This window comes from Phalacrocorax carbo, chromosome 19 (assembly GCF_963921805.1).
Source record: "Phalacrocorax carbo chromosome 19, bPhaCar2.1, whole genome shotgun sequence".
Lineage (NCBI taxonomy): Eukaryota > Metazoa > Chordata > Aves > Suliformes > Phalacrocoracidae > Phalacrocorax > Phalacrocorax carbo.
Window position 1 is genome coordinate 9,681,742 of NC_087531.1, and position 12,651 is coordinate 9,694,392.

The window sequence follows — 12,651 nt, forward strand, 5'->3', positions numbered from 1 at the left end:
AGCGTAAAAAATGTTTTCCTCATACCCAGCCTAAATCTACCCTCCTTTACATTAAAACCATCACCCCTTGTCCTGTCACGGATGTCATGGCGGTGAGGGGCTTCCCGAGGTGGAGGAATGAGCCCTCGCCTCCCTGCCCACGAAGGCCCCAGGCGAGGGGACATGGCGGCTGCCTGCCCCTGGCACCTTGCGGCTCCCTGCCTGGCACAGCCAGCCCCAGCTTGCTGGGTGGGCTCCAGCAGCTGCCGGGGTGCTGGCGAGCGGCCAGGGCGGCCCAACGGGCAGACGGAGCTGGGTCTGGCAGAGGCAGTGATCTGGAGAGTGGGTCTGGTGAGGCGTGGGGTCACGGTGCCTGGCTGCCTCCCACCCCTGGTGAGAGTTGGCACCCGAGCTTGGCCGATGGGCATGGCTTGGAGAGGGGAGCAAGTGCTGTGGCCCAAGGGGCTGCTCCCAGCCCCGGGCTGATGCTGGCCAGGAGGACTTGCTTCCCCCAAGCCATCCCCGACACCAGCACCTACACAAGAGCTAGCCTGAGCAGAGAACCCTTCCCGCTGTGCATGCCCTTCCCTCCCGCCAGGCTGGTTCTGGTGGGGCTTGGAGCCTTTATTGTGGGTCAAAGGAGGTGGAGGACTCCACCTCCACAGATCGTGTCTACCTGTAGCGCCCCAGCGCCACCATAAGCCCATGCCAGTGTCCCACCGACAGCCTGCCCTGCACCGATGGCTGTACTGCGGCGATGCGACAAGCTGCAGGCACGTGATCCCCCTGTTATTAGCGCAGCTTGGCCACCTGTAATTAACTGAGTATCTCTTTCAAGCTCCCTTGTATGTCATTTACAACACCAACAAGAAGCAGCCAGTAACTGGTAGGCTAAGAAGGACATGAATTGCTCCTGGAGTCCAGACACAAGGCACCCTGGCAGCCTCCTGAAGCAACACCCCGTCCCCTGTTGTCATGCGGGACCATGGGATGTGGAATATCCCCCACCATGGCACATCCCCAAAACCCAACAGGCTTTGGGGAACTCGGGCACTGCTCTCGGGGCTTGTTATTGTTGGGGGGTGGTGGTTTGTTTTTCTGGGGCCGCTTCTTGCTGTGGCGCAGCCCGGCCTGCCTTTTCCAGCCTTCCCGTAGACGACACGCATGTGCTGCGCGGATGGACGGCGCCGGGCTCCGTCCCGAGCCCGAGAGCCCCGGGGCCGCCCGGCCCACGGGAGACCCGCGGCCTCCGCCCGCGGGACGCGCCGGGCGGGAGAGCGGGGCCAGCCGGGGCGGCCGCGGGTGGAGGCGGCGGTGCCGTGACGCCCCGCCCCGCCCCCCGGCGCCGCCGTGACCCCGCGGCCGATCACTTCCAGGGCGGCCCCGGCTCCCGATTTGAAAATGCAGGAGTGGTTGCTGGTGCTGCTGTGCGCGCTGGCGCGGCGGCGGGCCATGGCCGGGGCTGGTGGCTGGGACGGGCCGCAGCGGCGCGCCTGGCTCCGGCACTACTACAGCCAGCGGCAGAAACGCCTCATGACGGTGACCGGGGGGGCGCCGCGGGTGGGGCGCGATCGGTGCGGGACGGGCGGGACACGGGGAGGGTGGGGGGCGGGAGGGACGCGGCGGGGTCACCGGGGCGCCACGAATGGGGGACACGGGGGACGTGTGGACAGGAAGGATACGGGACGCGAGGGGGATGCAGAGGTCACAAAGGATGGGGGACGTGAAGGAGGGGGGGACACGAAGGAGGGGGGGCTTGAAGGACGCGGGATGTGAACCCAGGCACGAAGGACAGGGGGGCGTGAAGGAGGGGGTGATACCAAGGGTGGAGGATAGGAAGGGCCTGGGGACACACGGCAGGAAGGACAAGCCGTTGGGGAACCCACTTCCCTGGGCAGCTGCCGAGGAAGGTGAAAAAAATCATCTCTTATGATTTAATAACAGAAAAACAATTCCCGTGGATGGGCCAGGAGTGTGGGTGCTTGCTCCCCCTTCCAAGTCATGACCGAGCCCGTACTTCGCTTGGTTGCAGGAAAGCAAGTAATACACATTAAAAAATAAAACCACGGAGTGGGTGGCTGCCCTGAAAGGGGACTTTTCCAGAAGGCTCCTTGTCTGTGGCACCTGGGCATCTTGTCCAGGGTCACAGCTATTGCCTGGTGGGTTTCCGATGGGGTTTCCAATGGGGTTTCCTAGGAATAGGAGAATTTGGCCCAGTGGTCACGCCAGTCGGGACCGCTGGCCAGGTGGCACTGGGCATCCTCCATGCCGTGAGCAGGTTGCTTCAGCTGGATGATCTTCAGAGGGGAGGTCCTAGCAAAGCGCTGGCGGGGGCTGCTGGTGGGGAAGTGCCATCTCATGTCTCTCTTGTCTCCCTGCCATGCTGCAGCTCCTGATTGCTCGCCGGAGGAGAACCAGCTGCTACTTCTACCCCCGCGCCTGGCCCAGCATCAGGAGTGCAGACTGGTGGGAACGGGTGGTCCTGAAGGAGTTTGGGCCCCAGGACTGGCTGGAGAAGTTTCGGATGTCCAAGGAGACTTTCTTCTATGTCTGCAACCAGCTGCGGCCCGGGCTGGCTCCGCACAGCGCCCGCTTCCACCCCCTCCTGCCCCTGGAGAAGAGGGTGGCTGTGGCCTTGTGGCACTTGGCCACCAACGTAGAGTACCAGACTCTCAGCCCGCTCTTTGGCGTGGGGCCTTCTACAGTGCAGATGTGTGTCCAGGAGGTGAGCTATGCCATTGTCTTGCTGCTGAAACCCCTCTACCTCCGGCTGCCCAACGAGAAGGAGCTGGAGAACATGGTACGCATCTTCCGTACCCGCTGGGGCTTCCCGCACTGCATTGGCGCCCTGGACAGCCTTCACATCCCCATCCACCCACCCCTGCGCCTCAGCGCTGACTACTGCAACGGCCAGGGCTGGCACTCCATCCTGATGCAGGCCACCGTGGATGGGTTGGGCCAGTTCTGGGATGTCTCCACCACCTTCCCTGGCAGCATGGAGAACAGTGCGGTCCTGGAGAGCTCCAGCCTGTGGGTGCTGGCCAAGGAGGGCCGGCTGTGCCCCAATCCTCCAAAGCATTTCATGGGGAAGGCGCAGAAGTACGTGCTGCTGGGTGATGCCACCTACCCCTTGCAAGACTGGATCCTCAAGCCCTACCAGGAGGACGAGAACCTCACCCAGCAGCAGCTGCAGTTCAACTACCGCCTGAAGCGGGCGCACAGTGTGATCGAGAACGCCTTCCTGCGTCTGAAGGCACGCTGGCAGATCCTCCTGAAGTGTGACGACTGCAGCCTGGAGCTGCTGCCCACCCTTGTCCTTGCCTGCTGCATCCTGCACAACGTCTGTGAAGCCCACGACAACCCCTTCAACGAGGAGTGGCTGGAGGGCACTGAGCCGACTGAGCTGCCCAAGCCCTGCCAGCCCGCGCCCGCTGCCATGGAGGATGGCCGGGCCGAGCAAGTGCGTGAGCTGATGTGCCAGTACTTCGAGAGCTGCGGGGAGGGCTGATGGGGCTGGGGGGAGAAACAGCCCTGCGCATCCTTGCTCACAGACTTCACTCAGGCTCCGGCAAACGTTGGCCCAGCGGTACCGGGCTGTTTGACAAAGGACCGCACCCTCTCACCTCTGCTGAAAGCAGCCTGCAGAGTGAGGAAAGCTGCCGGCTGCACCAGCCATTCCCAGGAAAAGGAGGGGGGTGGCTGCATCACACTCGTGCTGGTTTTGCTGCGGTGGTTTCAGGCAGTGGAATGTATTTTGAGCCCTTGCTCTCTCCCAGGATTTGAGTGGTCTGGTGCTGTGTTGTGTGCCGCGTGAGTAAAGCGGGGTTTGGGGCTGGGCAAGGGAGAGGGCTACCTGGGTCTCCCTTTCCTGGGAGCATGTCTCTGCCCTGAGGCCCCTCTGTCAGGCTGAAACCAGCAGGAGGCTTGAAATAAGAAGGCAAAACCCCTTTGAAGGCACGAAACTTGCTGCATAAACACATTTGGGAGGAGAAGGGAAGGAAGGGGCAGAGCAGTGATTTGCTGGGGGCTGGCACCAGCCCAGAATGAAATTGCATCCACTAACTCCTGCTCTGCTGCTGCTCAGGCAGCACACGCTGCCCTTGGGGGGTAGTGGGCTGAGCCGCCGCAGCCTGGCGTCACTCCTTACCCCTCTCCAGAGGGGTTTGCTGTGAGGGGATGTGGTTCAGCCCCTGGGGTCCCTCCCTGTCCCACTGGCCAGCTCTTTCTGCTGGTGTGTCTGATCTCTGTTCCTGGCCTGGCTGCAGCATGAGCAGCCACACGCAGGTCTGCCCCCCATATCATCTGAGAAATTGAGCAGCTGTGGTTTGTTCCCCCACCGTCCTCCTGCTACAGGCTGGAGCCTGGTGGCACATGGCCTCTGCCATGCCAGGGCAGGGCCGGCTGCCGGAGTGCAAAGGTACCTTCATCAGCACTTTGCTGGTAGGTGGGAGGAGCGGCACAGACATGTCCCCCTGTGCCACCCTTCCTACGGGGCTGGGATCCACTGCCCACGGGGCTGGGCTGTCCCAGCTGGAGTGCTGGCAGAGCCCTGGCGGGTATGAATGAGGCTCCAAGCACTGGGAGGGTGGCTGCTGGCTCCCACCTGCTGCACCAGTGCCCATGAAGGCAGCAGGTGGCTGGGGTAACTGCAGGGACCGTGCTGCGGGCACAGGGGCAGCAAAGCTGTGTGGTGAAAAGGCTCCCCACGGTGGAGTGGGGCCTCCTGCCCCTCCCACGCTGGCTTGGGTGGCCCTGGGGCAAGGGGCAGCACTGGGGGCCATGAGGGCGGGCCTAGGAGGCCATAGGGGGCAGACATGAGGGGGCTGTGGAGGAGGGATGGGGGGCCGTGGGGCATCCGCGCTCCGCCGCCACCGCGCATGCGCCGCCGCTGACCCAGTTTCCCCGGCCGCTCCCATTCGGCGGGAGCGGAGGGGGAAGGCAGCACACCCCCCCGCACACAGACACGCGTGGACGGGCTCGGGGTGGCCCCGCCCTCCCCCACCCGGAAGTGTGGTGGTAGGAGCTGCCGGCGCGGTTACGCGACTGCGGCCTGTCTTCCCTGCCCGTCTCGGCGCCGCGGAGGCGGAGGCTATCGGGTGGATGCGGCCCAGCCTCTGCCCGCCCGGTTCCGGGCCCTCTTCACCCTACGCAACCTGGGCGGGCGTGCGGCCGTGGACTGGGTCAGCCGGGCCTTCGGCGATGGTTCCGCGCTGCTGAAGCACGAGTGGTCTACTGTCTGGGCCAGATGCAGGACGAGGCAGCCATCCCTGTGCTCATCCGGGTGCTGGAGGATGTTGCCCAGAAGCCCATGGTCAGGCACGAGGCGGGTACGATGGCGGTTCCTGCGGCTGTGGGGGCAGGGAACTTGTGGGTCCTTCCACCTGTACCGAACAGCTCATGATGGCCTGATCCAGCTTGGGTGTCGTGGCTCAGAAAACCCTGAGGCTTGTAACTGCCTCACCACATCCCCTGGCTGGACTGGTTGGCCAAGCGTGCCCCCCCCTCCTGCTGGCGAGGCTGGTTCCTGCCGTGTTTATTTGCCTGGCTGTCTCATTTAAGACTGGTCAGAGTCAGACCTGTGTCCCCACTTTGGAGCAGGCTGAGGTTTTGCCAGAGGACGCAGCAGGCCCTTTCTCCTGTTGACGCCTTGATAATGTCCTGACGTGTCCTTCTTTCAGGTGAAGCCCTGGGTGCCATTGGGAATCCTGATGTGCTGGATATCCTGAAACGCTCTTCAGAGGATCCCGTGATTGAGATGAGGCTCTTGGCAGGGGTCATTTCCCCTGGGGTGCAGCACTGCTGGTCCAGGAGGGTGAGGCAGGTCTCCCCGGGGCAGCCCTTGGCCTGGGACAGGGACACCACAAGTGGCATCCTGCCATGTGCTGGCGCCCAGCTGCTGTTGGGAAGCGCTAGGTGCCCTCCCAACACCGTATGGTGCCATCCCACAACCAGGGCTGTCACCCCATCCCCACAGGTGGCGGAGACATGTCAGCTGGCAGTGAGGAGGCTGGAGTGGCTGCAGGAGCACAAGCAGGAGCCAGACACCAGCCCTCTCTGTGGATCCTGCTCCCCCTGCTGAGGAGATGGATGTTGCCAAACTCCACAAAACCCTCCTGGATGAGTCATGCACGCTGTTTGACCGCTACAGGGCCATGTTCGCCCTGTGAAACCTGGGAGGCCAGGCTGCTGTGTTGGCGCTGGTGGATGGTAAGGGCCAGTGTGAGGCTACTTGTGGTCTCCTCCTAAATCTGTACAGGTTAATCTGGGATTAGCCCTTTCCAAATCCAGGGCTGCCAGAGCTGTGGGGCTCCTCTTAAGCTCTTCATGTGTTTGTTTCTACAGCTGCTGTCCCCCTGCTTGCTTGCAAGAGCTGCATCGCAAAGTGCTCGGTGCTCTCTGGTATTTCACAGCCCCCTTGCTGTCTTCCAGGCCCCCTTTCTCTATGGTCCAGGGGGGAGAGGGCACAGTCTGTAATGTTGGCTTGGGACCAACCAGTCTGACGTGGTGGGACCCGTCTGGAAAGTCAGGGGCTGCCAACCTCATTGTGGGGTTTGGGAATAGCTCTGGAGAGGGGAGTGAGTGTCTCCTGGGTGAGAAGGGGCAGACCACAGCCCAGGAACTGTTTAGACCCACACCCCAGCCCAAGGGAAGCAGACGAGGCTCTTCAGCTGTCTGGGATGAGCCGAGGGCATCTCTGCACTGTGAGACGAGCCGTGCAGGGGTCCACAAGCTCCTGCTGCGGCTGTTCAGTCCCACAGCATGGGAGGGCTTGAGGCTGTGGCTGTGCTGCCAGTCCACCCCAGGCACATTGCGCTGGTGGGGCAGGACCTGTGGGCAGGTGAGGGTGCCGGCGCCTCTGCCGGGAGTGTGGCTGCTGCTGTCACGAGAGGGCGTCCCTATGCCACCAGGGCATAGGGCATGGGTGCGCGTGTGTGGTGCCGGTGCTGCCACAGCTGTGTGGGGTCAGGGAGCAGGGTGGGACAGCCCTTCCCATTGGTATTTTGTCCCCTTCCCCAAAAGCCCTCACAGGTCTGGGGTGGCAACTGCCGGGTCTAACCCCCAGGCCAGCCTGCCCCATGGCTTCCCCCAGCTTCTGGGTTGGGGGCTTCAGCCAAGCATCCCAGCGCACTTTGGGGGCAGTGGTGGCTCACTCTCACCACCTCCTTGCAGGACTGTGCTCTGGCAGCGCCCTCTTCCACCACGAGATCGGCTATGTGCTGGGCCAGATGCAGGATGAGGCCTGCATCCCGCAGCTGACGGCTGCACTGCGCAGCCACACCGAGAGCCCCATGGTGCGCCACGAGTGCGCCGAGGCCCTGGGTTCCATCGCCTGCCCCTCCTGCCTGGAGACCCTGTGTGCCTTTGCCTGTGATGAGGAACGGGTCGTGCGGGAGAGCTGTGAGGTGGTGCTGGACATGTACGAGTATGAGAATGGTGCCCAGTTCCAGTATGCTGACGGGCTCTGCAAGCTGCAGACCTCTGCCTGAGCCCCAGCTGGAGGGGTGTGGGCTGGGCATGCTGCCTCCCACCCCCCTCTGGCTGCACTTTCATGGCTGCCTCCATCAACATGGATCCATGCCTTGCTGCAGCAGAGGTGGAGGAGAAACTGGATTTGCTCTCTGGCACAATTACAGCCACCTTCTCCCTTCAAATCCAGGCTAGGCTGCTACTTGCCCCCCCCGCCCCACCACTCCCCATTTCCTGGATCTGCCCCTCTTTCCCTGCCAGGATCAGCACTGCCTGCCCACAGGGCTTGGACCGAGTGGGCTCTGCTCTGCACGTCAGAGCCTGTCATGGCTGTGCAGGGGCCACGGCTGCTCTGGGCTTGTGCTGCCATGGCGGCTTGGTGTGAAACAGCTCCGCTTTCCCTGCCTGAGCTTTGCTGGGGGGCCAGGGCTGGCTTTGGGCACTTGCTCTCATAGGTTGTTGCAATGTGATGCCTCGAAGGTGCTGAGCTGGGTCCCTCCTTGCCTCTGTGGTGAAGGAGCTGCTGTGGGTTTGGCCTCTCCTGTCGGGGCAGGCCGGGACTGTGCTTGTGGCAGCCTTTGCTGTGGGATGGGGGTTGTTTCATGGCAAAGTTTGGAATATTTGGCTGCGCTTTTTCTTTCTGCAGGGAATGGCACTGCCATTAGGGCTTACAGGGTGAGGCAGAGCCTGCCCAGACTTCCCTCTGTGTTTAACCAGACCTGGGAGGGCTGGGGCTGGTGTCTGCTGCCATCACCCAGCACCCAAACCCCTTGGGCAGGCCCGTGTGGGCACAGGAGGGGCTGGCAGGGACTAAAGCGCTGGCGGGGGAAACTCCCATGTGAGTTGAGCTGTGATTTAGCCCTTGCTCGGATGCAGGGTGCACCCAGTGCTGAAGGGTTGGGCCCTGATGGAGAGCCCTGGAGCTGCCATGATGGAATCATAGAAGAGAATCATTTAGGTTGGAAAAGACCTTTAAGATCGAGTGCAACCGTAATGGGAGGAGACAGCATTGAGTGGAGTCCCTGATGGTATGGGGTAAAACTGTGTTTCCCCCCCAGCAGGCCCAGGGAGGAGGGCAGACATTGCCCGTGGGGTACCCCAGGAGTCCCCACGGTCCTGCCCAGTGGAGGGGCTTGCACCCCATAGCACCCACCTGCTGCGCCGTGGGGACTGGTGTCCCGCTGATGGGGCTTTTCCCCTTTGAAGTCTGCCTCTGAGTCAATCCTGGCCTCAATCGTCTTAGTCCCTAAAGCTACTGCTGCGGTCAGCTTGGCATCCCTGGGGCTCTGGTACTTGGGGACAGCTAGAGCAGGGAGCCCCAGCCATGGCCCAGTCTGGCCCAGTTCAGGACTCCATGGGAGAGGGTTTTACTGGAGACATGACCAGTTTTGGTCACCCATACACACTTACTGGAAGTCAGACCTGCGTGCCCAAGTGCTGTGGATGGGGTCACTCGCATGTGATGGTGGAGGATGAGGGCCCCAAACCTCTATTCCTTGGCATTGGAGATGACCTGATGTTTTCACACCATTTGGAGTCAGCAGATGCCATGCGGCTTCTTGCCCCCTTTCCCTCATCCTCCATAGCCCCTGGGTGATGGGCAGGACCCAGCTGGCACCACCAAGTTCTGGGGGCCTCTATGCTCATCTCCATCCCCCATGGGCAGTGGCATGTGCCATTTCCCCCTTGCCATGTTACTGGTGTAGGGTGGCTGCCAGCTCCACACCGGGACGTTACCAGCATGGGGGCTGTGGCACGCTGCCCGTGTGTTTGTCTCCACTCCGGCTGCTCAACCCTTGCTCTCCGGTGTTCCTGCAGGTGACTTGCTCAGACCATGCAAGGCTGTTTCAAAATTTCTCTGCGCCAGTGTTTGCCTTAGCTCCCCCCAAACACCTTTTAAACCCAAATTGGAACGAAACTGGCATTTTTGTGGCCAGAATCTGGCCAGGGGTGACCTGGGTGCAGCAGAGCTGGGACATGTGCTGGGGTGGAGGAGGGTCTGGGCGTTGAGCCCTGACTTGGCACTGAACCCCACAGGCACCTTCATTTCTCCCTGGCCAACCCACCTGGGGAAGGGTTTGGGTTTACTTTTTCAAGGCTGCTGCTGGTCCAGGCCAAAGCCTGCACCCTTCTGGTGCAGAGAGTAGCACTTTCAGGTGGTGCCCGGCCTCTGCACCCCACTGGAGGAGCGACACTGGGCACTGGGGTGTCGTGTGGTGGCCAACGTGAAGCTCTGTGAGGGTGACAGCCCCTCACCGTGGGCTGCTTTGCTGTGGCTGGACTGCGTGCAGCAAAGGGCTCCCTGCAGGCATCCCCCCGGCATGGGGCTGTGGCGCTCGTCGCCTCCTGGCTTGGAGGGTGCCATGTCCTCTGGGGCAGGGTGTTGCTGCCGGGATTTCACGCCATCTGCTTGGGGGATACAGGGAGGGATTTAACCAAGTTCGGGGGAGGAGGGGGGGAGGCCTTGGGGCATCCTTCCCCGTCCCTGCCTTTGGGGGTTCTCCAGCTGCAGATAATTCCCCTTACCCAGAGGGATGGAGGTACCTGTGGTGCTGCTGGAGGGGCAGATTCTGGGGAGCCTGAGCTATGTCGGAGCCTGCTAGTTGCACCCCAGGCTGAGCCTGCTGGGGCTGTGCCAGGTTAGCAGGCACTAAGCTCCTTCCCATGTGGATGTGGTGTCCTTTGCGGCAGTGGGCAAGTAGCTCCCCATCACATGGTGCCACTGAGCGAGCATGGGGACCCTGCTGTCCTTGTGAGCCACTGGCACCAAGGAGCCTCCTGGACCCTGATGCCACTTCTCCCCTGGGGCCCCCTGTGCGGCAGAGACTTTGGTGGCTCGGGGCTGGGGCGCAGGGGGAGCTGGCAATGGCCTTGGTGGGGGGCACCCCACCTGCTAGCACCAGGGGGGCATGGGGGCTGCAGCACTTGCTGCAGTCTCTCCCTGAGGAGGATGGGGTGCTGTACATGGACTACAAGCCCCCGGCCCTGGACAGCATCTGCCTGCCCCGTTATGTCCTTTACCTGATGATGGCTGCCACCCTGGTGCTGGTGGTGGCATATGCCATCGTGGGGCACCTCATCAAGGACCTGGTGCACAACTTTGCCCGTGAGTGCTGCCCAGAGCAGGATTGAGCTTTGGGGCTTCTTATGGGGCTCAGTGGGGGGCAAGGGGGGCCCCCAAACCCAGAGCCTTTGCTATGGCAGGGATGTGCTGTTTACAACTCCCTCTCCCACAGACTGGGCGTTCGGGCCCAAGCTGGAGGAGGAGAAGGCAGTGATGGCCGAGGGGACTGTGCCAGAGGTGAAGTGGCTGGAGGAGGATGGGGCATTGGGACAGGGGAAGCTGGAGAGTGAAGGCGCTGGTGTCCTCCCTGGCATGGACATCCCGCTGGGGCTGCTTGCTGCCACCCGGCACAGTTCCATCTCCTTCATCAACTCCCATAAGAAGAGGATTTTTTAGAGCCAGGGACTGCCACCCCCGGGACCCTGCAGCTGTGCCCACCCAGCTGTTGGGTCACAGCACGGCCCTGGCCCCAGGCTGGGGCACAGGGGTGACACTGCCCGGTGCTGGCATGTGGCTTCACCAGCCTTGGCACAGCCCCACACACTTATCTCGGGGCTGCTGTCACTGCCCCCCAATAAAGCAGCCTGCCCCAGGCCCACCTGCTCGCCCCTCAGCCAGCCATGGGCGTGGGAGGTGGCGGGGCTGGGACACCCCAACCTTCACCTGGGTGCAGCCGCGTCCCTTGGCAGAGCTGTGCCACCCATGGGCATGGGTGCATGGGGAGAGACGCATGGGGACGTAAAGGTCAGTGCTGAGGGGTGCAAGCCCCTGGCACGGGGGCACACCCTGGGCATGGGTGCAGACACGCGGGGGGGCGCAGACACAGACGTGCACGCACATGCACATGCGCACGGGCAGGCCCACGTCGGCACAACCCTGCACAGATGCGCAGAGAGGGACAGACAGATGGACAGCTGTACACTGAGGCTGGATTTGCCCCCACTGGCCCCCTTGGTGCCCTGACACTGTCAGGCTGCGCCCCTTCCCAATGGGGCAGAGCGTGGTGGCACCCACATGTGCCCCAAAGCCAGTCTTGGGGGGGCAAAGCACTCACAAGCCCCACTTGGGCTTTGGGGGTTTGTACCCCAGTAGATGGTGGCTGCGTCGTACAGACCTCTCATCCCTCCCTTAAACCCAGGCTGGGGCTGCCCGACCCATCACATCTCTCTGGGGGGGATGGTGTCCCCATGTCCCCAGGCTCCTCCTTCCCCCCTGGGGAATTGCCAGGCGCAGGGTGGCCCTGCCAAAGCCCAAGGTCTGTCCCTGGGGTGCTGCCAGCCATCCCATGCCTCAGTTTCCCCCATGTCTCTGTGGGTGTGGGGGCTGCGAGGCAGAGCAGAAGAGCTCTCCCTGCTGCAGTCTCGCTGATAACACTGTTAATATTTAGCTCTTTGTGGTACCTGGGTACTCCCTGGGCACACAATGGGGTCCCACCAGCACCAGTTGTTGCTCTGGGGCCCAGCTGGTGGGGGCCTGGCACTGCCCCACCCCCCCCCGCCCTGTCCCCACAGCATGGCAGGGGCTGGGGCTCTGGCCTGGATCTGCCCCAGCCCTGCTGGTGGGGACAGGGGTGTGGTGCCCCACGGGCAGAGGGGAGAGACTGGGGTGGGGCAGCAGGCAGGGTGGGCACTCCTCTGCACATCTGCCCATCTGTCCGTCCATCCACCTACCCACCCCTCTGTCTGTCCATCCCTCCCTCCTTCCCTCCACCCACCCATCCATCCCTTTGTCCATCCACTCACCTGCCCGTCCATCTGTCCCTCCATCCACTCACCCACCCTGGGGAGGGGGACCCCTCCCGTTGGTGGCCGCTGGGGGCCGCAGGTGCCAGTGGCTGAGCTGGGGGAGAGGTGCCACCTCCCAAGGGTTACAGGAGCCACGTGGCTGTGGCACTTGGTGGCACTTGTCCGCTTGAGCCCAATAAAAGCTGCCCTTTGGCCAGTGGCCCTGGGTGCAGAGGGTGGCACCTGCGCTTGGCCCCAGCAGCAGTGCGGGAGAGGACCCCACCTCGGGGAGCAGGATCCAACTGTGCCCCAGCCTCTGCCTGAAATGCTGAGGGCCTCGCAGCCCCTCTTGCTCCTCATCCTTCTTGTCCTCACCACCACCGCCCGGGGACAGGTCGGTAGGTGCCCCCGTGGCCC

General features: G+C 62.9%; 2 protein-coding genes across 2 annotated transcripts; both read left to right on the top strand.

The window, feature by feature from the left end:
• The first annotated feature begins 1,308 nt into the window (after positions 1-1,308).
• Positions 1,309-3,757, top strand: LOC104053135 (uncharacterized). The gene is made up of 2 exons (XM_064469975.1): positions 1,309-1,518; positions 2,369-3,757. Exons 1-2 carry the CDS (start codon positions 1,381-1,383, stop codon positions 3,485-3,487), a joined length of 1,257 nt encoding a protein of 418 aa, XP_064326045.1. The 5' UTR covers positions 1,309-1,380; the 3' UTR covers positions 3,488-3,757.
• A 593-nt stretch (positions 3,758-4,350) lies between these two features.
• On the top strand, positions 4,351-9,301 carry DOHH (deoxyhypusine hydroxylase). Its single transcript, XM_064469972.1, is given in 7 exon segments — positions 4,351-4,396; positions 4,906-5,202; positions 5,205-5,306; positions 5,658-5,732; positions 5,952-6,030; positions 6,032-6,186; positions 7,150-9,301. Coding segments are annotated over 7 exon segments (1,071 nt in total). The 3' UTR covers positions 7,467-9,301.
• Positions 9,302-12,651: the final 3,350 nt, after the last annotated feature.

Bases quoted from the DNA above. Each gene is read 5' to 3' on its own strand.
- LOC104053135 (XM_064469975.1), top strand. From the start codon at position 1,381: ATGCAGGAGTGGTTGCTGGTGCTGCTGTGCGCGCTGGCGCGGCGGCGG. The intron at 1,519-2,368 runs GTGACCGGGGGG...GCCATGCTGCAG, and splicing joins GGCAGAAACGCCTCATGACG to CTCCTGATTGCTCGCCGGAG.